This window comes from Nematolebias whitei, chromosome 4 (genome assembly GCF_014905685.2).
Source record: "Nematolebias whitei isolate Nwh7 chromosome 4, NemWhi1, whole genome shotgun sequence".
Lineage (NCBI taxonomy): Eukaryota > Metazoa > Chordata > Actinopteri > Cyprinodontiformes > Rivulidae > Nematolebias > Nematolebias whitei.
In genome coordinates, this window is record NC_056501.1 from 16,310,016 (window position 1) to 16,337,481 (window position 27,466).

A 27,466-nucleotide genomic window follows, 5' to 3' on the forward strand; every position below is an offset into this window, starting at 1 on the left:
TCATTTCGGCTTCTTTAAGCCTAACTGGGCAAACGTGTTATTTCTGCTTTGCTCTGCTCATTTAAGCTTGTTCTACCCTTTCAGCTAACTTTTTTTTGCATTATTTTAATCTAATTTTAGCTGTTTTCTGATAAATTCAAGTTTTTATGTTCATGTCTGCTTCTTTCAGCCTAATTAATGTCTTTATGCTAATTTCAGCTTGTTATGCTCCTTTCAGCTTTTTTCTGCTAGTTTCAGCATTTTCTGCTGCTACTTAGCTCTTTTTATTCTAATTTTAGCTTTTTCAGCTAATTCCACATTTTTTTGGTAATTTCAGTTTTTTCTGCTTCCTGCATGCAGTTTATGCTTCTTTCTGCCTTTTCAGCTAATTTTCAGCTTTTTTTCTTTTGTTGTTGCTAATTTCAGCTTTTTTTTTATTTATTCATTTTTGTGCTAATTTTTGCATATTTAAACCTAAATAAGGTGGATAACAGCATCCTGGTAAATATTCTTCTCAAAGTGAGCATCTCTTAAGAAGCATATTATTGGTTTGTAGATTATTTGACTAATAGGACACAATGCAGCTGGAGAAAGCTCAAGTTTTCTTAAAGTAAAAAAGGGTGTACCCCAGGGCTCTGTCTTGGGGCCCATCTTATCTACAATTTACATTATTGCACTGTGTGAAAATGTGCAAAATGCCTCCTACCACTTTTATGCTGATGATTGTGTAATTTACTGTTGTTCAAATTCAATTTCTCAGGCACTTAAATTTTTACAGGCTGCTTTTGATGAGGTGCAGATTTGTCTTAAACAACTAAAATTGGTTTTAAATGCTGATAAATTTGTCTGTCCCATTGAAGGATACCCCTCTAATAAAAACTGCCCAAGGTAAAGCTCTCAAGAGGGTCTCCAGTTATAAGCACCTGGGCTTAATTATCGACGAGGAGCTTTCTTGTAAATCTCATGTGAAACACCTAATCTCCAAATTAAGGGTGAAGCTCAGGTTCTACGTCAGAAACAAATCGTGTTTCTCCCTTTGAGCTAGGAAGCTTTTGATCACAGCTACTTTTTGCCACTACTTGACTATGGCGATGTTGTCTATATGTGTGCTTCAAACAACTGCCCTTGAATCCAGTGTACCATTATGCATTAAGATTTACAACTGGTTGTAGCACTGTGATCTCCATCTTAAAACCAGTATGTCTTCACTGTATAACAGGCAACATGTGCATTGGATGACTTTGGTGTACAAGTTTCTTACTGGCATGCTTCCACATTATTTATGTACTTTTATTCGAAGAATGGACAGTAGTTATGCCTTATGCTCTAAGGACTGTTTGCACCTTTATGTTCCTCGTGTGCGAATAGAAAAGGGCAAGAAAGCTTTTAGCCTTTCTGCCCCTTCAGCTTGGAATGCCTTGCATGCTGAATTAAAACTGTCAGAACTTCTTACTTTAAGTGCTTTTTGCAAACTTTTAAAAAACCGACAATGGATATCTTGTCAACAGTGCTTGTGTTTTAGATCTTAAATTGCCATTGTTTTAAATGATTATTACAATTACTGCCCTTTACTGTTATATTGTATGTTTTATATATATTTCTGAAGTCTTATTCTAATATTGTTACTTGTTTTGTTTTTATGATGTGCACTGCTGCCTGTTCTTCGCCAGGTCAACCTTGTGAAAGAGGTCTTGATCTCAGTGGGTTTTTAACCTGGTTAAATAAAGGTTTAATAAAAAATAAAATAACTGAGTTGTAGCCATTTTTGCATCTACTAATGTTGATTAACTGTGGCACCCATTTTAAATTGGACTGATTCAAGAACTTAATGAGATGTAGATGTAAATTCAAGGAGTGTTTCCTGAATGTTTTGTTGAAATCAGTGGTTCATGAGATATTTTGCTAACAAAGAGGCACTCAACAGCAACAACGTTCTTGTCCTCGTGAGTGTGTTCTGATATTTCTGGCTGGCTGGGTCACATCTGAGTTGGGTCATCACATCCGATCACACCACCCTCCTCCTGCCCTCTGACCATTCTCACCCTGATGTAAAAGTCTCCATTGTCGTCCCCTGAGCGGATGCGGAAGGTGTTGTAAGCCCCCGCCGACACGCTGGTGGCCTGGATCTGGAAGATGTCTGAGGGGACGGAGCGCTCCGAGGTGATGCTCATGTACCGGTGGACCACGGAGAAGGGCAGATCTCTGCAGCCAGGCTTGCTGACCGGACACACGCAGCGGCTGGTCCGAACACACAGGAGGAATAACATGAATCAGTGCAGTTCCTGAATCCGCCGGCAGAGGGCATAACACAACCTAAAGGATACAGCTCTGAAATCTGAAACACAACAGTAGCCTTTCTCCCTCATGTGTTTCTAACGAACATTTTATATTTCCAAATCATGGGGGTTGTGTTTAATAGTGACCTACACCTGTTCCAGCTTGTTCACAGCTGTAAAACTTATCTTACTGCACTGGAGCACATTCAGAGGAAAAGGCTGTAAACTTGGACTCATATGTGGAAAAAGTAATTGGGGTAATTTTTCAGCCTGGGCCAAACTCAGCACAGGGGGGTGATTATATTCTGAGCTGATGGCCAGCACATATTTGGGTAATTAAAGCAAGGTGTGTGTGTGGGTGTGTGTACAACACACTCTTTCATGGAGCGTCACTCACTTGTCAGACACTTGGATGTAAGGATCTTGGCAGCGGTTGTTGTCCACACACTGGTACCGTCCGTGGATGTTCACACAAGTCTGCGTCTCGGTGCACTGATGTTCACCTGTTTCACATTCGTTTACATCTGCAGACGACAAACAGCACGTGATGTTGGGCCGCGTGGCACAGAGCACGAGAGCACGAGCAGGCGCCAACTCAGAGTCATATTCAGGGTTCAGGGGGACACAGAGGTGTTTGTTGTGAAAGGGAAATAAAAGCAACTGTAGTGTGATCCCTAAGTGCTGAAATTTTCTTAAGCTGACTTTATGGGGCGGCTGTGGCTGAGTGGTTAGAGCAGTCATCCTCAAATGCAAGAGTTGGGGGTTCGATTCCACAAGTGCCGACGTGTCCCTGGGCAAGACACTGAACCCCTCATTGCCTCCGATGTGTGTCCCATCAGTGTACGAATGTGATTTAAAAGCACTGATTAGTCTTTGTACTGATATAGTAGTGCTGTATGAATGGGTAAATCGGGGCACAGATTGTAGTATAAAGCACTTTGAGTGTCTTGATAAGACAGAAAGGTGATATATAAATACAGTCCATTTACCCTTTATCATTTACAACGCCACCTAAAAGCTCAAAGGAGCAAAACGCTAGTTAAATGCAGCAAAAATGCTAGCAAAAAGCTAAATAGCAAACCAGTAGCTAGAAGCTAAAAGTATCAAACAGCTATTCCAGCATGTTGGATTAGTGGTTAGCACTGTTGCCTCACAACAAAAAGGTCCTGGGTTCAATCCCCAGTTTGGACCTGGGTCTTTCTGGGTGCAGTTTGCATGTTCTTCTCGTGTTTGCGTGAGTTTCCTCCCCCAGTCCCATGCATGTTACACTGCCTTTAGGGCCCAGGCCTCCCTTGCAAAAGAGATCTGTGATCTCAGTGAGGTTTGTCTGGTCAGCTAGAAGCTAAAAGAAGCAAAGTGTTAACTAAAAGTAGCAAAAAGGTAGTGAATGCAGCAAAAGCTTAGCTAAAACTTGAAGTAGAAGTATGGTTAGTTAAAAGCTAAAACTGGAAAATTGTTACTTAAATGTAGCCCAAAGCTAGCTTAAAGCTAATACAGCAAAAAGTTAGCTAAAAACTAAAAGTAGCTAAAATATACAGCAAGTTTGCTAAAGTGAATTTAGTGAACAATGTTTTTAAATGAGCTGTAGCATCTCTAAAGAAAAGGATAAGGGCCAAATAAACAAAATATACATATACTGTATACCTTTTCCCACTGTGGTCCTAATCTCCTTTCATACGTTTATGGGGAAATATTTTAAATACAGGTAGACTAAATATTTTGAAAATTCAAAAGTCAAGCCCCCATCTCCTAGGTAAGCTGATTGTTTACAGCATGTGAATGTTAAAATAGCACAAAGAAGTACAGTAGATAGATTGAAAAAGAACAATGAGAAACATAAAAAACAGTGTGATACTGTCAGCAGCCACACACTGAAAGGCTCACCCTGACACAGTCTGCTGCCCTGCAGCTGGTATCCCTCAGGGCACATACAGGAGAACTTCCCAGGCTCGTTGACACACTGGAACTGGCACAGGTAACTGGAGTAACTGCACTCGTCGATGTCTGAAACCATCATGGTTGTTTTTTTTTATTTGTTCACAGTAAGGATGGGAATCAAAACTCAGACACATGGAGCAATAATTACAAACAGAAAAGAGCGCGTCTCTTACCGTTGCAGGTAAAGCCATCTGGCCCGAGCTCGTAGCCCTGATCACAGCGACACAGAAACGTGCCGTACGTGTTGTAACACCTCTGAGAGCACGGTGCACCCATCTCACATTCATTCACATCTGAAAGACGTCAAAATAATTTCACATCGCTGACGTTTCCGAACATACGGGCTGTTCGCTTCACCCAGCATTCATTTTTGTTTAAAACAAAATGAACGGCTGATCTGCAGATCTGTCTCAGTTTTCAGCTGGTAAGGTCAAAACTGTGAGAAAATAAAAATGGTCGTTTGGAAAGTCACTTGTAGTTTTGCTTGATATAAACTCTGAGGGGACTTTAAAAAAGCAAAACAGTGTGAATTTTGTTCAACAGAAAGTCAACTTTCCACTCTACTAGTTGAACAAAAAACTAATTTTATTGTTTATTTTTATGACCGTGGGTATTTTTAATAATTCAGATTAAAACTTTCCAGACAAATTACAGGTCATCTTCAGAAGAACAAACTAATATCATCAATCAGCGGTCATAAAGATAATTAACAAAATTCATTAAATGTACATAGTTCAAAGACAAAAAATGGTTTAAAAAACGCACATAAAGTAATAAATTTCACATCTTTTTAATCTGAAGTGACAGAAAATAGTTCAACATTGGCGACATCCTTTGTTTACATTGAGTGCATACCTGCACTTCAGAACTGCTTATCAACATATCTAGAAAACTACTGGAGTAAACTCTTCAACTGCACCATCTGATATAGTTCAAGTTAACTTGAACTTGATAAATGAGCACCCACGACTTAATGTGCTGTTATGACATTTTATTTTATTGCATTTTATTATATTTTATTTTGATCAAATCTATTTTAGTAACAGTGTAAATAGAAGTGTGTTGTTAACAATGCTGTCGTAACATTGTTAATTTCCCCCTTGGGGGACAAACAAAGACTTATCTTATCATATTTTATTTATTTTATAGTCTGCAATGAGTATTTCTAAAATAATTAAGAAACTTTTCCCCCCAAGGAAACATTTTGAAGCATCTTAGAAATGATTACTGCTTTAACTTAGTGCTTTGTGCTGTTTGAACTTTTATAATCAAAGTATAAAACGTTTTCGTTAATACAGATGGAACTTTAAAATGATAAAAAAACTAGTTTAAATTGGTGACATTATGAAAAATGCTTCTTACAGACACAAAACAGGCAAAGCAGAAGAAACATTGGTCTGTTGATGGGAATAATTATTTGTACCTGGCAGTATTTTTCAGCACAGGTGGCTGGTAGTCAGGTGTGGTTGAGCTGATGAAAAAGTAAATTATGTGTAATCTCACCGATGCACGATCGGTTGTTTCCGGCCAGCTGGAAACCAGGTTCACACTGACAGGAGAAGGAACCGGGGACGTTAACGCAGCGATGCTGGCAGTACCTGTACCTGCACTCATCGATGTCTGACACAGAGAGGCAGACGCAGAAGGTTGGTTAGATTACTCCAGCAGCATTGAAACAAAACTTTCTGAACTGTCTGGCTTAGGCTCATAAATGGAGATGATCTTACCGATACACTCTGTGCCCACCTTGCGGTAACCATCGGGGCACTGACAGGTGAAGGCCCCCAGTGTGTTGATGCAGTCCTGGCTTGGCTGGCAGTCGTGCTCCTCCCGCTCGCACTCATTGACATCTGTATGAGTGGATGTGTGAGTGTGCAGGAGATTGATGTAAATAAATAAACATATTTCTTTAAAAAGTCTTCAGTTAATCCAAAATGCTGCTGCCAGAGTCTTAACTGGAGTTAGTAGGAGAGATCATATCGCTTCAGTTTTAGCTTCTCTCCAATGGCTCCCTGTCAAGTCCAGCATTTAATTCAAAATCTTACTTCTAACCTACAAAGCCCTCAACAACCTAGCTCCATCTTATATTTGAGATCTTATTGTTCCATATTTTCCTAACAGAGCACTTCACTCTCAGACTGCAGGCTCACTTGCGGTTCCTAGTTTCCAAAAGCAGAATTGGAGGAAGATCTTTCAGTTCTCAGGCTCCTCTCTTGTGGAACCAACTTCCAGTTTCTGTCCATGAGGCTGACACATTGTCCAGTTTTAAGACTGGGATTAAGACTTTCCTTTTTGATAAATCCTATAGTTAGGGTTGGCTAGTTACGCTGCCTTAAGATTAGACTACTGGAGGACAAATTGACCTAATTTCCTTAAATGAATTGTTAAAGTTGAATAGTTTTCATTTGATGCTATTTCTATCTTAACATGTGATTCTTGACCTGCCATTGTGTATCTGTTCCTCTCAAACCCAGCCGGTCGAAGCAGATGGCCGCTTGTCCTGAGCTTGGTTCTGCTAAAGGTTTCCTCCTCATGAGGGAGTTTTTCCTTCCCACTGTCACCTTCGTGCTTGCTCAAGATGAGATGCGATGAAGTTAAATTCAAAGCGGTCTGCTCCTCAGATGAATAATGTTAAATTATTTTTATATATGAATGTTTCTGATCAGTGCCCTGAGATGACTTCTGTTGTGACTTGGCGCTTTATAAATAAACTGAACTGAATAGATGCAAAATGTTATATAGTGAGAAAACAGCATCTTTCAGCCTGACTGACAGATGCCAGTGTGGCTAACTGAAGCGACGGCCACAATGTTCTCCTCACTTGCACCCGACAGCTGAGAATATCGTGCTGAGTCATGTTTGCTGTGTCATGCTAGTTGAACACCTCGTCGTCTTCCAGTGCAAGTAGGTTTCTTGCTGAAAGTCAGCTTTCAAAAACGCAGCAGCTGTCTTCGTGTGAAATCCTGTCCTGTCCTGCCTCCTGTGGGCTCATACTCACTCCCACCCACACAGATTGCACCAACATGCTGCCTCCAGCCTCAACCACCTGTCCCTCACAATCTGTGGCTGCCAACAATAAAACTTACACACACAACCCTAATGATCACTCATCCTGTGGCCACCTGTCCACCTCCAACCCCCGCCCAGATGAAAAAAAAAACAGACACCCACCCGCACAGCTGTCTCCATGTGGCTCGTAGCCCTGGGGACAGGTCTCGGTGGGTGTGTTTTGGGGCTCCGGGGCAGGAATAACCGATGCAGAGCGGGGAAGGCACAGGTAGCCTCCATAGTGGTTGAAGCACTTCATCTCCCCTTTGCAGGCGTCTGGGATGGTCTCGCACTCGTTTATGTCTGACATGAGATATTATATTAAAAATTTAGGACTCAAATGAGAAAGACTGTAAAGAATTGTGGGTAAAAAAGCGAGTCACCTTTGCAGTGCTCAGTTTGAGAGTCCCACTTATACCCATCAGTGCATTCCTACAAAAAAAAACAAAAAAAAAACAGAATAAATAAAAGCACCAGAGAGAAACACTGTGTGAGAAAATGATGGAAAAAAAGATGTGAGGGAACACTCTGAGCCAAGGCATTGCATAATATATTCATCATACATAATAAATCTCCAGTAGTGGAGCATGAAAAAAAAAAAAAAAAACAAGCAGGCGGTAGAAAAGTTTGTTTGCTCTGAGTTTATGTCAGAGTGCTGATCCAAAAAGAGAGTGCTTCTGTGAAAGGGTTTGTGATATTTTAAACCTAAGCCTTGAAGCCAAATGTCACTTCAAAATCAAATCAGAGCAATGTTGGGGAAAGGCAGGATCATTCAGAGCGTGCGTGCGTGCGTGCATGTGTGTGTGCGTGCGTGCGTGCGGGGGGATGTTCCACTATGACCTGTGTGGAAGGAAAAACCGAGGAGTGACGAAACGCGGTAATAAAAAACTAAATGAACCCCAGCAAAGAGCACTAAGAAGTACAGAGGAGGAACGTTTTTGTGGAACATTAAATGAAAGGAAAAGAGTTGAGGCTAATATTTCCACCCAGAAACACCAGAATCACCTGACAGGTGTGCTGCAGCGGCATGCAAATGTAAAAGTACCTCTGGGCAACATTTCTGTCTTGACAAGCTAAACAAGGAAAAGAAATCACCTGATTTCTAGGAGGCAGGGAAAGTTCAAAATGACACATTTTGTTAATATTTTAGACAAAACTATTTATCGACGCAAATCAGAGCATTCAAATGCATTCAGGAGCCTTGTTTTTGTTTTGTTGTCCATTTTGTGTGCATGTTTATGAAGCATTCACACTGTTGTGATCCATTTTTCTTCCGTATTTGTTTCAGTGCGATTGTTGTCCCGTAGTTTTTAAGCTATTTCAACAAAGACTTTTGGTATTGGTGCAACTTTAGCTTGTGGAAATATTTAGCCTTTTATGCCATTTTTTCTTCATAGAAAATTAATTGAGCTCATTTTAGATCCTTCAATTTTTAGATCTGTTTACACCCTTTTACTGCTCCTTTCACATTTTGTTCTGCTTCAGCTTCTTTCAGCTAATTTCAGCTGGGTATTTGTTGCAGATGTTTTGTGCTCCTTTCAGATTCTTTCAGCTACAAAATATTTTTGTGCTTCTTCTAACTTCTTTCTGCTAATTTCAGTTTGTTAAGTTCCTTTCAGATTATTTCTGTCAGTTTCAGCTTTTTCTTCTATTTCTGCAGTATTTAGCTGTTTGTATGCTTATTTAAGCTTTTTCCACTAATTCAGCTTTTTTTTTTTTTTACACTCATTTCAACTTTTTTCAGCCTAATTCAGCAAAAATGTGCTCTCTCCACTTCTTTCCAGTAATTTCAGCCTCTTCCTGCCGTTTTAGCTACTTTTCTGCTTTTTTTTTTTTTTCAGCTTTTTTCAGATAATTTCCATTTTGGGGCTCATTTCTGCTTATTTCAGCCTAATTGGGCAAACGTGTTTTTTCAGCTTTGCTATGCTAATTTAAGCTTGTTCTACATTTTCACCTATAGCTTTTAGCATTTTAAGCTAATTTCAGCTGTTTTCAGATAAATACAAGTTTTCCGTAGTAATTTCTGCTACTTTCAGAATAATTAACTTCTTAATGCTAAATTCAGCTTGTTACGCTCGTTTCAGCTTTTTTCTGTTAGTTTAGCTACTATTTAGCTGTTTTATGCAAATTTTCACTTTTTCAGCTAATTCCACTTTTATTTTTTTTTAACTAATTTCAGCTCTTTCTGTTTCATTCTGGTAGTTTAAGATTCATTTTCCTTTTCAGCTACTTTTCAACTATTTTTTTTGCTAATTTCAGTTTTTTTTAATTCTCTAATTGTTGTGCTCCTTTCTGCTCATTTAAACCTAATTCAGCAAATATGTTTTCTTTCTGCTTTCTTCTGCTAATTTAGGCTTGTTCTTCCATTTCAGCTACATTTCAGAATTTTCTTAGCTAATTTCAGCTGTTTTTCAGCAAGTTCTTCAGCAATACGCATTCAAACTGCCTTTTTGCAGGAAATGCAATTTCTCTAGTTTTATACAGTACTAGCTTTCAAACTAGCAGTTCTATAAGGACATCAGGTCCATTATGCATGAGGTGCTTTAAAAAGCCATTCAACAATTTTTAATAATAATGATATGTTACAGGATAGATTTTATTTTAATTGTTAGATTTTAGGACCCCAAATGATCTAGCTCCATCTAATCTCCAGGATCTTTCACATCATTCTTTAAAAAAAAAAACACTGGGGTTAAATAACGTGAAGCTTTGAGACGTTCCAAGATTTAAACCTGAGAGGCGATCGCATGTTTGCAGTTGCTGATCTGAATGATTTACTTCTCCATAGATCTGCTCAGGCTTTAGAACATTTTAAGATGCTCCTATAAACCAATTTCTGCTTAAGCAGAGTTTAACTTGATTTGTTATCTGTCCTTTTAGAGTGATTATATTGAATGATTTTACTATTTTGTTTTTATTACTTTCTATCTTTTGAGACTTTTACTTTTATCAGTTTTATAAGTTTCTTTGTAAAGTCATTTTGCTGTACAGCACTTTAGCCTTTGTTTTTTGTAAAACGCTGAATAAACAAATAGATATTAATTTGTAGCATGAGGGTCACAACAAAACTGGGAAAGTTTGGACATTATGAGGCTTGTAATGTTTTGAGGTGTCATTAAAAGGAAATTTTGGACAATTTTTACTGTGGCTTCGTGGAAAGGTAATGAACAATTACTATTGTACGTGTTGTAGATAGCTCTGAAACATCTCGGTTTGTAAAAATAAATTTTTAGTCTGATCAGATAACGGATAGTCTGAAGGCAGGTGGGTTGCTGCTTTGGTTTAATCTATAAAATTCCACAGTGGTTCATGCAAATACCATTTAATAAATCTTTGCACCACCTTGCATGGTTATTTACATGACATTATTGGCTATCTGCAGAGAGCAAATAGCAGCAGCAGCTATCTGTAGCATTTCTGGCTGAAATATATTTTTCTGCAGGAAAAGTAAAACAGACAACAGAGTAAAGGTTTGGTAAACTGTGTTTGCATGAACCTCTACAACATTTTGGATATTGCAGCAGCTTTAAGACTAGCCCGTTCAGACTATAGCTGTTAGTTCATCTCAAACTACTTCTCAGATCTGAGGTCCTTCAAAGCAGGTTAGATAATTATTATTCATAACTTGTCTGCACAATATTGTTTCAAAATGCCCAAAATATGCCTTTGAGTTATTTACCCTTTAGAAAACTTTGGTTTGGTACAGTGTGATTTTTACTAACAAAACTTGTTAATAAACTATGAATGTATCAGTTCAGCTCTCTTTCAGTAAATTATTCCTCACATTGTTGATTAAAGCCAAATTATAAGATCAGTTCATCCTCCCAATTACCAATGAAGACAATCCTTTTCACACATTTTGCACATTTTTCTCTATAAACATGAATTTGTCCATCCTCTGGACCCATTTCCTCCAGCTCAACCTGTTTGACAATCACTTTTTTTCTGCCACCTTACAACTAATGAAGCATTTACTTGAAAATGCTTTGCTGTTTTTATATATATATAATTTTCTCTTGCTTTAAGAACAATAATAATTTTAAAGTGTCATAAATATATTTGGCTGCAGATTGATTGATTTGATTGTTCATCAAAATCATTAAAATTCATTTATTTTAAGTCTGATTTTTGAAAAACTGTTGTGATAGCTGAATTTTTATTTTTGCACGAGGCTCTTCTCCTTTTCCACCTCAAAAAAATGGTCCTTGGAAATATCTTGGTGAAAAACGTTTTACCTGTTTGAAATATTCAGACTTCACTGAAACACAAATTAAAACTTGTGGTCTCCTAACTTTTTTTTATAGGTCAGGAACATGAAAGAAAGAAAATTAATGCAGTTATTTTTTTTAATGATACGAGAGGAGAAAGAATGATAGTGATTCATCCATTCTTACCGTGTAGGTGTCAGTTTCTCTGTGTGACTGTGAAATCGCACTGCGGAGAAACACAGACACACATATGCACACACACAAAACTGACACACAAGCACCCTGCATACTAACGCACTGATTGATGGGTAATCAAGCAGAAACACACATAAAACATGCACACAAACGCACACACAACTATCAGACAGGTAGCGGTGCTGTGGAGTCCAGACTGAGATGAGCAGGGCTGTCAAGAAGTGGTACCTGTAAATCAGAAAGAGAGGGGGAGGGACATAAAAAAGACAACTTTTAATTATTTAAAAAATCAACTAGAGGAATTGCATTTCCTTATTCCACAAGAACTTGCTGAAAAACAGCTGAAATTAGCTGAAAAAAAAAAACTTATTGACATGTAGCTGAAATGGAAGAACAAGCCTAAATTAGTAGAGGAAAGCATAACGAGCACAAATTTGCTGAACTAGGTTTAAATAAGCACAAATGAGCACAAAAATTTGAAAATTAGCTAAAAAGCTTAAATTTGTAAAAATAAATTTAAAAAAAATTTCATTTACCCTTTATTTATACAGGTAGTCTCATTGAGTCACGAGAACTCATTTTCAAGAGAGACCTGTTTGGGGAGCGGATGGTGGGTGTTGAGGGCCTTGCACAGGGGCCCAGGGTAGGGTGAGTGAGGGTGGAGGCAGGTGTGGGTGTTTCACATTTTCCACCCACATTTTGATGTTGACGGTACCAGGAGTTGAACCTGCAACTTTCTGATCACGGACCCATCTTCTAACCTCTGCGCCACCACTCCCCCATAATTAATTATTTAATTAAATAAAAATGAACTAAAATTTTTTTAGAATTAGCTAAAAAAAAAAGTGACATTTTGCATAAAACAGCTAAATAGTAGCTGATATAGCAACCAAAAAAAAAAAAAAAAAAAGATGAAACCAGCAGAAAAAAAGCTGAAAGGAGCATAATAAGGTGAAATTTGCATAAAATTTTAATTTGGCTGAAAGTAGCAGAAATTATCACAAAAAATATATATATTTATTTGAAAACAGATAAAATTTGCTAAAAAAAATGCTAAAGGTAGTTGAAAAGGTAGAAAAAGCTTAAAGTATCAGAAAAAAAACAGAAAGAAGGCATTTGCCCACTTAGGCTAAAAGAAGCAGAAATGAGCACAAAAAGTGGAAATCATCTGGGAAAAAGAAAAAAATTAGAAAAATAAATGAATTAGGCTGGAAAAAGTTGAAATGAGTCCAAAAAATTTGTTGAAAATGCTTAAATTAGCATAAAAACAGATGAAAGTAGAAAAAGTTGAAACTTGCAGAAATAAGCTGAAAGGAGCTTTGCAAGCTGAAATGAGCAGAAAGAAGTTAGAAGAGGCACAAAAATGTTGTAGTTAGCAGAAAGACCCTAAAAGGAGCACAAAACAGCTGAAAAACAGCTGAAAATAGCAGAAAAAATGTTTAAATTTGCACAAGGAAGCTGAAAGAAGCTGAACAGGAACAATATGTGAAAGGAGCAGTAAAAGTCTATAAACAGATCTAAAGATTTGAAGGATGTAAAACGAGCTCAGTTCATTTTCTTTGAGAAAAAGAAATGACAGAAAAGGCTAAATATTTCAAAAAGCTAAAGGTGCACCATTACCAGAAGTCATAGCAGGATTGAAAGAGATGTTTCGCTATATGAGTTGCTGAAACGGTTTAAAAACTGAGACAAGAATCGTCCACAGTTCAATTCTCTTCTCTTTCAAAACTGTGACGTGAAGATGGAAACCAAAATGTAAAACCTAAACAGAAAGTGCTGGAGGAGCTCATTTGAAATAAATTACCAGTACTCAGAAAGCAAACAGCTTCACGAACTCACTTCATCATCCGTCAGCCAGATTCTTTTTTTCTCTCTTTAATCGCAGCAAAAATAAATGGAAATAATCCCCCCTGCCAGGTCAAAACATAAACATTGTGACGTACTCTAACTCAGCTAAAAATAACCAAGTCAACATGACAGAAATATTTTCATATTAGCTGCTTACAGAAAGCTCTCTGTCTGCAGACGGAGTGGGCAGGGCCTCCAGAATCCTGTTGCTGGGTTTATGATTTACAGCAGCAACTTTAGCTCAGACACTTCAAACTTTATTTATCTCTGTGGTAACAAAAATAGACTTTCAGGGATGGCCTCACCCAGGATAACCACATTTCAGTGATAAATACATTTAGCTTACAATTTATGTTAGTAAGTAGTTAAATTTTACACAAAAACATCACAGATTATGCATGGTGTGTTCCATTGATGTAAGAATGTGATCTAAAGCAATATAAAACAATTTCTTCTGATTAGCTTTGTAGAGATCTAGCAGAGTGATGTATGAATGTGTGTGGATGGGTAAATGAGGGCACAGATTGTAAAACAGTTTGAGTATCCTAATGGGTTAAAAAGGCGCTATATACAGTCCATTTACCATTATAATGTTTCTGAATGGAGACTTCCGCTTCCGGTATGCCCGAGTAGAGACGCTTGCAGACTACGCTCCGACCGAAATAACTTTTAATTTGCCTGCGGTAAAAATACGAATCCACCAAAACAACCAGAAAACATTATTAGAATGTCTTCAACACAAAAAACGACAAGACGAGAAACGAAGACGGGAAAAGGCGAGGATATGAAAATGGCACAAAAACAGCTAACGCTAGATGCTAGCTTAGCTCAGAACGACTCCGGGAGTGAAACATTACTGCTAACGGAGCTCCGCAAATTTCGGGAAGAGTCTAGAATTGCACAACAAGACATTCTGGAATCTCAAGCACGGATGGAGGCGTCAATTGGAGAAATGAAAAAGAAAATTGACACACTGGAGGAGAGAGTGAGTAGCACTGAAGATCGAGCTATACAGCATGAAAAAGCGTTAGCTTACTTGCTTAAAAAAGACGCCAGACTGACTGCTAAACAAGACGACATAGAGAACAGATTGCGCAGGAACAATATAAGAGTGTATGGGATAAAAGAAGAGTCAGAGGGAAAGGAGATGATCCCGTTTATTATAGATTTTTTCAAATCTGTGCTAAAATTGCCTGAAGACACGAGTATCTGCATTGAGAGAGCTCACAGAGCTATGGGCCCAAAGCCGAAACCAGCAGCACCACCAAGATCCATCATAGTTCGCTTCTTGGATTTCAATGTTAAACAGATGGTGCTACAACATGCGTGGAAGCAACGGGACGTGGAGTTTAAAGGGAACAAAGTTTACTTCGACCAGGACTACTCCCCCGAGGTGCAAAGAAAACGAAAACAAGTGCGTGAAGTGATTAAAAAACTAAAGGAGCGCAACATCAAGGCACAATCTCCATATCCGGCCCAACTTAGGATCTTCCTGGATAAGGGTGTCAAGACTTTTCCCTCTTTACTCGAGGCCCAATCCATTCTGAGGGAGCTTGGGGTCCCTGTGGAGGTGGAGGATCGGGACATTCTGGAGAAAGAATTACAACGTGATAGATGGCAGACCCAGGGAAGACGTGAGAAAGATGATCAAACTTCATATATCAGAGCTATTATAAACTCTGCGGACCAACATAAGGAGGACGCAGGGGGTACTATATAACTGATTCTGCCTTCAAATGGTGGAGTGAGTAAAAGTAAGAAACAAGACAACGCAGGTTCTTTATTGTTAATATTTCTATATCATCGGTCGGAGTACTGGGGGTGAGTGTTTTCTCTTCAACAGGGCAGTTAAGGCAGCAAAGAGTTGGAGAATATGTGGACTGCTGCCTACACACTATGTGTACCCCACCCAGGGAGATCACCCTCCCTGTCCTTTTTACATCAGGAATGTGCTGCCTGTGTTAGTCAAAGGGGCAGCACATGGAACAATTGGAAGTTCTATAAAGATGCAAGTTTGTTTTCTTGTTCACTTAGTTCATTGTTTTTCGGCAAGCTGATGTTGAATGTAAAAAATGTTCACAAAAGTAATAGACTATTGAAGAGAGGTAAACTAATTTTGGATTTCACATAGTTATGACAACTTTGAAAATTGTTACTTACAATATTAATGGTGTAAATCACGCTATTAAGAGGAAAAAAATCCTAACTCAATTAAAAAAGCTGAATTGTACAATTGGGTTTTTACAAGAAACTCATTTAAATGAGGAAGAGCATGCTAAATTAAAAAGAGAGTGGGTGGGACAGATATTCAGTGCATCATATGAAACATATAAAAAAAGGGGTGTAGCTATACTATGTCATAAATCTTTATGCTTTGTAGCAAAACACGTACTCAAGGATAAAGGAGGCCGCTGGATAATGGTAACTGGTTCTGTAGGAGGAATTATTCTAACAATGATGAATATTTACGCCCCAAATGAAGATAATCCGAGTTTCTTTAAAGAGTTAGCCCAAATTTTAGCGGGACATTCGAAAGGAATAATTGTTTTGGGTGGAGACTTTAATTGTGTCTTGAACCACTACATGGACAAATTCCCATTTGAACAAAAACATCAATTATCAAAAACAAAAGCGTTGAAAAACTTGCTAGAGGAGATTGGGCTTACTGAAGTATGGCGCACAAAACATCCAAAGGTTAGAGATTATACACATTTCTCCAAAGTCCATAAGAGCCACTCTAGAATTGACTTCTTTTGTATTTCCAAACAAGAGGCTCACAGAGTGGTGGAATGTCATATTGAACCCCAAACTATTTCAGACCATGGACCCGTGATAATGTCTTTAAATGTGGACCTAGAGAAACCCTTAAAGTTATGGAGATTGAATGTATCACTCTTAAATAACCCAGAGACAATCCAATATATAAAAGACGAACTTAAATTTTTCTTAGACACAAATGATAGGGATATGATCTCCCCTTCTATTCTATGGGACACAGCCAAAGCTTTTTTGAGGGGAAAAATTATTTCATTTTCCTCAAAAATAAAAAAGGAACGTGAGAAAAAGCATGAAAAACTACAAGATCAAATTAGGAAACTTGAAACTGAACATAAAAGAACAAATAGTGACATTATATTACAGGAGCTGAAAGAACATAGAAAAAATCTGAATGACTTATTAACCTACAAGGCAGAGGGTGCATTACGCTTCGCTAACCAAAAATATTATGAACAGGGAAACAAAGCAAGTAGAGTTTTGGCATTTCAGACAAGGAAATTACAAGCAAGCCGAACTGTTCAAAAAATTACATGCCCAATATCTAAAAAGTTTGTCTCCCACCCTAAAGAGATAGCAAACGCATTTTCAAAATTTTATAAACAACTATATGAAAACGAGATCACTCCCGATAGAGCAGATAAAATTAAACAATTTTTCCATCAAATTAATCTCAACAAACTCAATGATGATGAGGCTAAAGCACTGGTGGAAAAAATTACTGAAGAAGAGATTAAGGCAGTTTTGGGAAAACTTAAAAATAATAAATCACCTGGAGCAGACGGGTTTCCGGGAGAATTCTATAAATGCTTTCAGGCTGAACTTATCCCACTCTTATGCAGAGTGTTTAATCATGCATTGGAAACCAAAGATCCACCCAAAACATGGGCAGAAGCAATTATTTCGGTCATACACAAAGAAGGTAAAGACCCTACACAATGTGCCTCTTATAGACCAATAAGCTTATTGTGCAATGATGTCAAGATTTTAAGTGCCATTTTGGCCAAAAGGCTACAAAGAATCATAAATAAACTTATTAATCCTGATCAGACGGGCTTTATACCTAAAAGATTCGGAATAAATAATATTAGACGTACATTAAATATCATTTCGATTGGACAACAAAGCCCACAAACATCAATGCTCCTCGGCCTGGATGCCGAGAAGGCCTTTGATCGAGTGGACTGGACATTTCTGAAACAGACCTTAGTGGAAATGGGTTTTGATGATAAATTTATAAGTTGGTTTGATGTATTGTACTCCAATCCAATCTCTAAGGTACGTGTTAATGGTCATCTGTCAGAAAATTTTCCCTTAAAAAGAGGAACTCGCCAAGGATGCTGCCTCTCTCCAATTCTGTTTGCGATCAGTATAGAACCGTTAGCAGAGTTAATTAGAACAGACCCGTCAATTTTAGGTATATCAGACAAAAACAGGACACATAAATTATCATTATATGCTGATGATGTTATATTGTACATTAGAGATCCTGTAACCTCTATACCGAACATTTTAAAATGCTTGAAAGACTATAGTCTCGTCTCAGGATATCAAGTAAATCATTCAAAATCGGAGGCCATGATGATAAGAGGGATCTGGCCCTCAGAATTATCCAAAATAGTTAATTTCAACTGGTCACCGGAGGGATTTAAATATTTGGGGATCAATATTACTACAGATACTTCCAAATTATATAGAGTAAACTATGGGAGACTATTGGATCAAATCCAAAAGGACCTAGAAAGATGGGAAATCCTACCGCTATCCTTTTTTGGAAGGATTGAAACGGTCAAAATGAATGTTCTTCCGAGAGTGCTGTATTTGTTTAGGTCCCTTCCTGTTTGGATTCCAACAACAAAGTTAAAAAAAATGCAAAAAATGATTTCTACTTTTATTTGGCAAAAAAGAAAAGCCAGAATAAAATTGACGCAGCTGACCAGCGGCAAACCTTACGGAGGTCTTAATCTGCCAAATTTACAACTATATTATTGGGCATCACAAATGTGCGCAACTGTGGACTGGCTAATACAGAACAAAGAAACAAATTGGTTGACACTGGAACAAAGCTCATGTCCTAAGTTTTCTTTACAGGCCCTTGCATTTTGCTCGAATGAAACCTGGAATAAGTACAAGATCACAAATACGTGGATGAAAAGTGCTCAAAAGACTTTACACACAATTAGAAAAAAGATGAAGGCTCCTCAATCTATATCCAGAGCTTTAAAAATTGTAGATATAATAGACTTCTTACCGGGACAACTTGATTCAAGATTTCGAATGTGGCAAGATAAGAATTTAATTTTTATTGATGACCTATTTGAAGGGGAGATCCTGAAATCATTCGGTCAAATTCAGGAGAAATATGGATTGAATCCATCCGACTTTTACAGATATTTACAGCTGAGAAGTTACCTGATGTCACATGCTGAATGGTCTCTTCTTAAATCACGTCCCACTGAGTTAGAAATGTTCTTTATAAAAGTCACTAAAGAAAAAAAATCTGACAAAACCATATCAAATCTATATAAATGTCTACAGTCATGCATGTCGGGGGGACCTCCTGGGATAAAGGAAAAATGGGAACTAGAAATGAACGTCGTGATTGATGATCAAGAATGGGAGCGGATGTGTGAAAATGGACATAAACTGACTAACAGTCCGATTTGGAAAGAATTTAATTGGAAGATAATTGTTAGATACTTCAAAACACCATATATTCTTTCAAAATTTGATAAAGCTAAATCAAATCTGTGCTGGAGACAATGCGGACTAATTGGAGATCACACTCATATTTTTTGGGACTGTCCGAAGATTAGAAAATACTGGGTAGGAATTAGTGAGGAAATTTCAAATATTCTACACACTTATATTGAATGGAATCCTCTTGTCTTTGTTCTGGGAATAATCCCAAGTGAAGTGTTGAGTAAAGAAAAAAGATACCTATTTGGAATTCTCGTTCTGGTAGCAAAAAAAATGATAACAGTATGTTGGTGTAAGGCTTTGCCCCCCACTGTAAGTCAATGGAAAGAGAGAATGGTGAATGTCTATACAATGGAGAAAATAACAGCAAGTTTAAACATGTCCATGGAGTTGTTTAAGAAAAGGTGGAATCCGTTAATAACATATTTGAAATTGACATAAAAACAGATAGCATTTATGTAAATAACCTGATCGACCCAGTGTAAATGTTTAGCAAATATCTATGTTAGGATAAGGACAAAAGCAACGTGAGGAACACTATGTGTAACATGTTACCTGAACTTCACCAAGTAGTGGAACAGAGACTATCTGGAATTTCAGCCTGCCGAACTGTTCGATTGTTCATGGTTAACCGATTTGTTTGACTTGTACCGGAAATTGATGTTTGTCACCTTTTGTAACAAATACTGGATCTGAAAGCAGAACTAAATAAAATAAACATCTTGTTCAAAAAAAAAAAAAAAAATGTTTCTGAATAACCACGTGGATTATTTGAGAGTTGGAACGTGTCTTTCATTATTAGACCACGTCAAACTGAATAAATCCATTAATTCGTTCAACCTTTATGTAGACAGGTAAATCCCATTGAGCCTCAAGGACTCATTTACGAGAGAGACCTGATTTCAACAAAGAATGATGACAACAATGGACAACAGCGACAACAATGGACAGCCACAAAAAGGCATACAGATTTTTTTTTTACAAATAAGATGGCCAAAAAAGAAAAAAAGTAACAAAAAACAGCTAGATTCTAAGGCGACTGTAGAAAACTAAAAACAGGAACATGTCTGCATTGGTCCCTGCCAGGAGTCCAACAGATTCTTAAAGCCACTTAGACAGGTCAAGGTCGAGAGCTTCAGGTCTTTTTACAAGATATTCCAGGAAACAGAAGCAGAGTAGGAGAAGGCCCTTTTGCCAAGTTCAGTCCTCACTGAGGGAACACTGCAGGTAATAATGTCCTGAGAGAGCACGCTGTAGCTGCACTCACGCAGAGACATGTAGGAGGAGATGTATGAAGGCAGCAGACCAAGAAGTGATTTAAAGATGAAAATGTACCAATGGGAGAGTCTGCATGAAGTTAATGATGACCAGTTAACCAGTGAATACAGGGTGCAGTGGTGGGTATGATAATCACAGCCAGTTATGAATCTTAGTGCACCATGATAGACAGCATCCAACATCTGCAGGGTTCTTGTAGGAGCGTTCACGTAAATAATGTCACCGTAATCAATGGAGGGAAGGAAGGTCACAGATACAAGACGTTTTCTAGCATTCAAAGTTAGACAGGATCTGTTTCTGAAAAAGAAACCCAGTTTAACTTTCAGTTTCTTTACCAAGTTTTCCACATGGAGCTTAAAAGAGAGATGTGAGTCGACCAAGATACCCAAATATTTATAGGAATCAACAAACTCAATGGGGACACCATTGGAAGATAAAATCAGAGGAAGAACTGCTGGGACCGACTTCCTGTTTGAACAAAGCATCTCTTTGGTTTTGTCGGCATTTAGGACAAGTTTGAGGTGGAACAAATCTGTCTGGATGATGTTGAATGCAGATTGCAAAAGCTGGAAAGCCTTATCAACAGTTTTAGCTCGACAATAAACAACTGTGTCATCAGCATAGAAATGTATGGATGCATCAGGGATGTTTTGACCTACATTACCTATGTAGATTGTAAAGAGAGTGGGTCCTAAGACTGAGCCTTGTGGTACATCATTGTTGACTGTTAAATAACTGGAGGAAGTACCATTATGTTGAACACATTGCCTCCAATCTGAGAGATAGTTAAGAGAACCAACCAATGGTGTGTTCTGAGAAACCGATGTGAGATCAACAATTAAAATTGGACAGCTGAAACTCATCCCAAAACAGTAAATCTTCTCGTCAAAATTCATGAGAAGATTGCATTTTTTTAAAAACACTATTGCTTAATTAAAATAAAAAGCAAGTTTAGAAAGATATAAATGTCCATCGTTTCAATTTTCTTGCCTCAATTTAGTTCAATTCATCACTGAAAAGTGTGTAATAAAAACAAAACTGTAAAGCTAGTAACATCAAGTTTACCCTCTTACACCCAGCGTGTGTGTGTGTGTCCTTGTTTATGCTACTTTGTGAGGCCCATTTTCCCAACTTATACTGCATTGTGAGGACCAACTGCTCCTTATGGAGCCCAAAGCTCGGGCCCCATAAGAAGAAGTCCCGTTGGTGGGTTAGGGGCTAGGTTTAGGACTAAGGTGTGAATTGAGGATGTGTTAGGTTTAGGGTTAGGTATGTACTGGTAATGGTTAGGTTAAGGATAAAGGTCATGGTTAGGCTATAGAAATGAATGAAAAATGAATGGAAGTCAATGCAAAGGCCCCATAAAGATATCAAAACAAACCTGTGTGTGTGTGTGTGTGTGCGTGCGTGCGTGCGTGCGTGCGTGTGTGTGTGTGTGTGTGTGTGTGCACATATTAAGCTTTATTTCACAAACAGGTGACAGAATAGAGATGTGACCATCTTCTATCTGAAAAGCACTCTGCTTTTCGGCCAATTATTTTAAATACAATGTGATAATGATAAGATGTAAAATACAAATATATGAATAATTTATGTAAAGATGAAAAGAAAACTCATACCATAACTCATTCAGCACATTAACATTTTGATTTTAGTGGAAACAAATGTTTTTTTTCCCTGCATGTAGAGATTTTATATCTACCTCCTGTAGGCAGGAGCACATACTCTGAATGACAGATGTGTGACGGGTCCAACAAAACGTTCCATGCCTGTTTGAGTGCTCATAAATGTCCTGGAGGAAAGGTGTTTTTTTTGTTTGTTTTTTTGCACTACCCCCATCACCTTTATGGCAAACTGCAGACAGCAGCTTGGATTCTGCATGTTCAGAAACATTTCCATATCTGGAAAATACTATAAACTAATTTTGTGCTTTTCAACACAATATGATTCTTATTATTTTGCTCTAAGACTGAAAAAGACAGTTTATAGTAAAAAATAAAATAAAATCTTTAGAAACACGTTAAAGACTTTTACCTGTAACGATTAATTCTGAAACTGCAGCGTTGAAGTTTTAATGTTCATTCTGGCTGTATTTCTTCTATTTATACAATTTGTTTATACTCTTTTATATTTTGCTGGGTCTATATCATTTGTAGAATATTCTGATGAACTGGGCTTCCCTTGCAGAAGAGACACAAGCGCTCCTCAGTTAATGTTCCTGAACAGAAGCTTTTTAAACTGAATCTAAAAATAAACTAAATCAGCCCTTCCAACCCTGGCAGACCACCAAAAAAAGAAACAGGCCAATTTAAGTTGAAAAAAAAAAAGTCTCCTGGAGTGCTGTTTACAAAGAGAGTGAGCTCCAGCTAAAATGCATGACAGGAAAGTTATAATCACTGCCTGTCTACATGCATGGAGTCACGCTCGCACATGAATTCCAGTGGCCACGTTTGCAGGCCCTACTTGTTGCTGAATTTCTGGTTCAGACAAACAGGGTGACTCGGACACCCACAAATGCTCGAGCGATGACATCACGGGCCCTTTCTGACCATTGAATTTTCATGTGAAAAAAAAAAGATAACACACAAAACGCAGATGGTGAAACACATCATCCAACCGCAGTACGTGGCTTTTACAGAATGGGTCCGACAGCCACATACGACCAGCAAGAATGTAACTCAAACCGCCCAAGAAACAAACTGACCCTCAGTTCGGGGTCCACACATTCCCTGACCACTGACTGTGGGCAGCAGGGATGTTTGGGTGTCGCCCTGATGCTGCTGGAGATCCAAGTGGTGGTGGACCAATGGAATGCCCTTGACAAGGATGTGGGCACCGATTCTTAGCTGGGATGTCCTACTACTGCAGTGGTTCCCAGAGTATAGGGTTCTGGGAAATACCCCCTTCCCCGCATGGTTCAAAGAGGACAGATGGAGCCAAACCTCCACCCACCGTTCCCCTAAACTCTCATCCCACTGCAGGATGTGTAGGAGGATGTCAGAGGATGTGGCTCTGACCCGGGAGTTCATTGTCTGGATGCTCCCACTTCTGACGACAAGAAGCGCAGGTTTACCAGAGATGAAACAGTTCTCACATTGAATCACTCCGAAACATTAACATAAACCCATATTTATTCATAACGGAGCATAAACATTTCAAACAAATTTTATGCAGCAACACATCTCAAATAGCCAAAACAGGGAAATGTTTCCCACTGTGAAACACTCTCTTTTCTTTTGACAACAATCTATGAATGTCTAAGAACTGAGGGCAGCTGCTGGAGGTTTTGGAGGAGAATGTTGTCTCGTTCTTGTCTGATTGTAGCTGTTCCACACTCCTGGCTTAAACTCTGCTTTGTCTGGTTTTTCGCTTCACGCTGACTCAAATGTTTTTAATTGGTGAGACGTCTGGACTGCAGGCCAGTTCAACACCCAGACTCTTCTACTGCAAAGCCATGCTAATGGGATTTAGCATTGTCTTGCTGAAATATGCAAGGCCTTCTCTAAACATTGTCTGGATGGGAGCATACGTTGTTCTAAAACCACTTTACAGCATTGATGGTGCCTTTCCAGACATACAGGCTGCCCATGCCAGAGGCACTAATTCAATTCAATCCAGTTTATTTCTATAGCACCAAGTCACAACAGAAGTCATCTCAGGGCGCTGAACAGAAACACTCATATGTAAAAAGTAAGTTAATAACATTATTTGTGTGAGGAGCAGACTGCTCCATCGCAGACTCTCATCTTGAGCAAGCATGAAGGCGGCAGTGGAAAGGAAAAACTTCCTTGTGAGGAAGAAACCTTTGGCAGAACCAGGCTCAGGACAAGTGTCCATCTGCTTCAACCAGCCGGATTTGGTAGGAACAGGAAGGAGGAACAGATACACAATGGCAGGTCAAGAATCACGTTAAGATAGAAATAATATCAAATGAAAACTATACAATTTTAAGAAATCCTTTAAGGAAATTAGGTCAATTTGTTCTCCAGTAGCCTATAGCAGCATAACAAGCCAACCCTAACTATAGGATTTATCAAAAAGGAAAGTCTTAATCCCAGTCTTAAAACTGGACAATGTGTCAGCCTCATGGTCAGAAACTGGAAGTTGGTTCCACAAGAGAGGAGCCTGATAACTGAAAGATCTTCCTCCCGTTCTGCTTTTGGAAACCCTAGGAACTGCGAGTAAACCTGCAGTCTGAGAGCAAAGTGCTCTCTTGGGAAAATATGGAACAATAAGATCTCAAATATAAGATGGAGCTAGGTTGTGGAGAGCTTTGTAGGTTAGAAGTAAGATTTTGAATTCTATTCTGAATTTGACAGGGAGCCACAGGAGAGAAGCTAAAACTGGAGATATGATCTCTCCCATTAACTCCAGTTAAGACTCTGGCAGCAGAATTTTGGATTAATTGAAGACTTTTTAAAGACGTATTTGAACACCCAGATAACAAACAATTGCAATAGTCCAGTCTAGATGTGACAAATGCATGAACCAGTTTTTCTGCATCATTTTTAGATGTTTCTAATTTTAGTGATATTACGCAGGTGGAAGAAGGTGCACCGGCATACTAACAAAGAACCACTTTTCAACCGTGCATTGATAACAAAGTGAATAGTCCCTCTCCTCTTTGTTCGTAATTTAAAACAAACAACTTGAAATTTAAATTAGTCTGCCCACAGTCTGTCACTTTGCCTCAGTCCATTTTAAATTAGTTTTGGCCCAAAGAAGGCAGCAGCGTTTCTGGATGTTCACATATGGCTTCTTTGCATGATGAGAGCTTTAACCTGCATTTGTGGATGACACAGTGAACTGTGTTTACAGACAATGGTTTGTAGAAGAGCTCCTGAGCCCAAGAAGTGATGTGCAGAACAGAATCGGACCTGTTTTTAATGCAGTGGCCCCCTGAGGGCCAGAAGATCTCTGTCTTGTCCTTTGAGCTCAGAGATTTCTCCAGATTCTTGATTTTTTTTTTTATTCATTATATTAATATCAGTAAATGAGGGTATATTTAAAGTCTTTAGAAAATTGTTATTGCTATTTTAGATTAAGTTTTCAGTGACTGGTGAACCTCTGCCCAGCTTTACTGCTGATAGAGTAAGCCTCTAAAAGGTTCTCTTTATATCCAGATCTCTTACCGACTTGTTGCCAACTAACCAGTGTAGTTACAAAATGCTCCTCCAGCTGTTTCTTATTTATACCACTTACTTGTACAGCCTTTTATTGTCCATGTTTAAAACTTTTCTGAAATGTGTTGCTATCATCAAATGCAAAAAACAACACTTTCCTCACTAAAAACTTTAGGTTTACACATCTAATGTTTCATTGTGAAGAAAAATACAAGATTTACAAATCGTTGTTTTGTTTTTATTTACATTTTACAGTGTTGCAGCATTTTTGGAATTGTGGTTGTATTTTGTTTTGGATGTAGATTTTCCGCACTTCTTTTTTAATGTAGGCTATTATGTACATTTTCGTTTTGAACGGTTGGTGAGGCAAAATAAGGAAACTTGTGATGAATAAAATCAGCCAATAATAAAATCAACGGATGGCTTGTGCAATTTGTGTTGAAATATTTTAATATCACCCCAACCATCCATTTTCTACACCAGCTTTATCCTTTGGGGTCATCAGAGATGGATGTTCAGACACGTGATCATTACAGGTAAAACTTTGCTGTCCATAAACATAATAATCATAATAAAATGTATATTTAATCAGTTATTTGAAACATTTGGAGCCTTTAAATAAGAAGCACACAGTTAGTCTGCCTTTGCAGCCAAATATGTCAAAGTGACCACATGGACAACCTGTAAAACACACAGCTAGACCACACACACACACAAACAGAACATGTAAACTGCAGGATGATCATTTGTTACTTAGTGTGGATGTGCTCAGCTGTGCAAGGAGCAGCTCGAGAACATGGCGGCCCAGTTCGATCCAGCTCAGTTACAAATGCGATGAGTTCTCCATCTTTCATGTGTTCTTGCTGGATGGAGTTCAGGAAAACTCACACTGAGCACCAAACAATCTGAGCTCAGGGTGATGCTGCTGCTCTGTCACAGATCACTGCTTGAGAACAATGTGAAAGATGAGCTGTCCTCAGGCTGGTTATTTTAAATCCCTGTTGATTCATGACATTCATTTTGATGTGTCTCACATTAACATTCATTACATGAGCAGTGAGTCTGTTGTTCAACCTTCTGTGGGCAGAAGTTCAACCTAACATTCTTCAGATTGTGACACTGACTTTTGAGTCTTTATTTTTTTACTGCAGGGATGAGATGGAACGATTTTGTAATTTACAGAAGCATAATACATGCCTTGTGACTCACCGCCTCTTTTCCTGTCTAACCCCCTGTTACAGTCAGAGCCAAACTACACAGCCACGTTATCTTGGCTCCAGAGGGAAGCCAAGTGCAGCTGGGAGAGCAGAGCAGACAGCAGGGCAGTGGTGCAGCTCTGACGTGTATGGCCTGTAAATGGTAAACTGTACTTGTATAGTGCTTTTCTATCACATCAAGATACTCAAAGCACTTTACAACACAATCTGTGCCCTCATTTACCCATTCATACAGCACTCTACCATATCTGTATAAAGACTAATCAGTGCTTTAAATCACATTCATAAACCGATGGGACACACATTGGAGGCAATGAGGGGTTCAGTGTCTTGCCCAGAGACACTTCAGCATGTGACTGCTGGTGGAATCGAACCCCTAACTCTCACAGTGGAGGACAGCTGCTCTAACAAAGACTAAGTTTGGGGAAAGAGGTACATCTCACTTCCATTATAACATCCCGCTTTCAAACTGCAGAAGTCATCCAGAAGGTCTCTGTGTCACCTGACCCTCATCTTATTTGTGTGCAAGACGTTAACAAAACAGGAAAACTCACAGGTGAATCTTTTCCGTTGCGTCTCGGATCTGTAAGCCTCCAACTGGACCGGTGCGCTCGTCTGAGGTTCTGAAATCGTCCCGGGATGAGCTGGCGTTCACAAGTGATCCCTTAAACTGCTGCCTGTGTGACCCTGAGAGAGTGAGCGGGGAGACCGACAGCTGGAGCAGATGAACACATGCAAAGGGAGGGAGAGAGGAGACGACAGAGGGAGGGAGGAGAGTGGGACAGCCCATTCTTACACCCCCCCCACCCCCACCCCCTCTGGCCCCCTGCGCTGCCATCCTCCACCCTACAAACCCCTTCTCCCTGACCCCCCAGGGCGCA

The 27,466-nt window shown here is 38.8% G+C and overlaps 1 protein-coding gene across 1 annotated transcript; it reads right to left on the reverse strand.

Moving 5' to 3' along the window:
- Window positions 1–2,021: 2,021 nt before the first annotated feature.
- On the reverse strand, window positions 2,022–27,276 carry efemp2a (EGF containing fibulin extracellular matrix protein 2a; the record flags this gene model as incomplete). The annotated part of the gene is given in 10 exon segments (XM_037675768.1): window positions 2,022–2,217; window positions 2,653–2,779; window positions 4,140–4,259; window positions 4,367–4,486; window positions 5,697–5,813; window positions 5,921–6,043; window positions 7,365–7,544; window positions 7,625–7,673; window positions 11,636–11,872; window positions 27,140–27,276. Coding segments are annotated over 9 exon segments (1,134 nt in total), but the record flags the coding sequence as incomplete, so codon positions are not given.
- Between the last annotated feature and the right edge of the window lie 190 nt (window positions 27,277–27,466).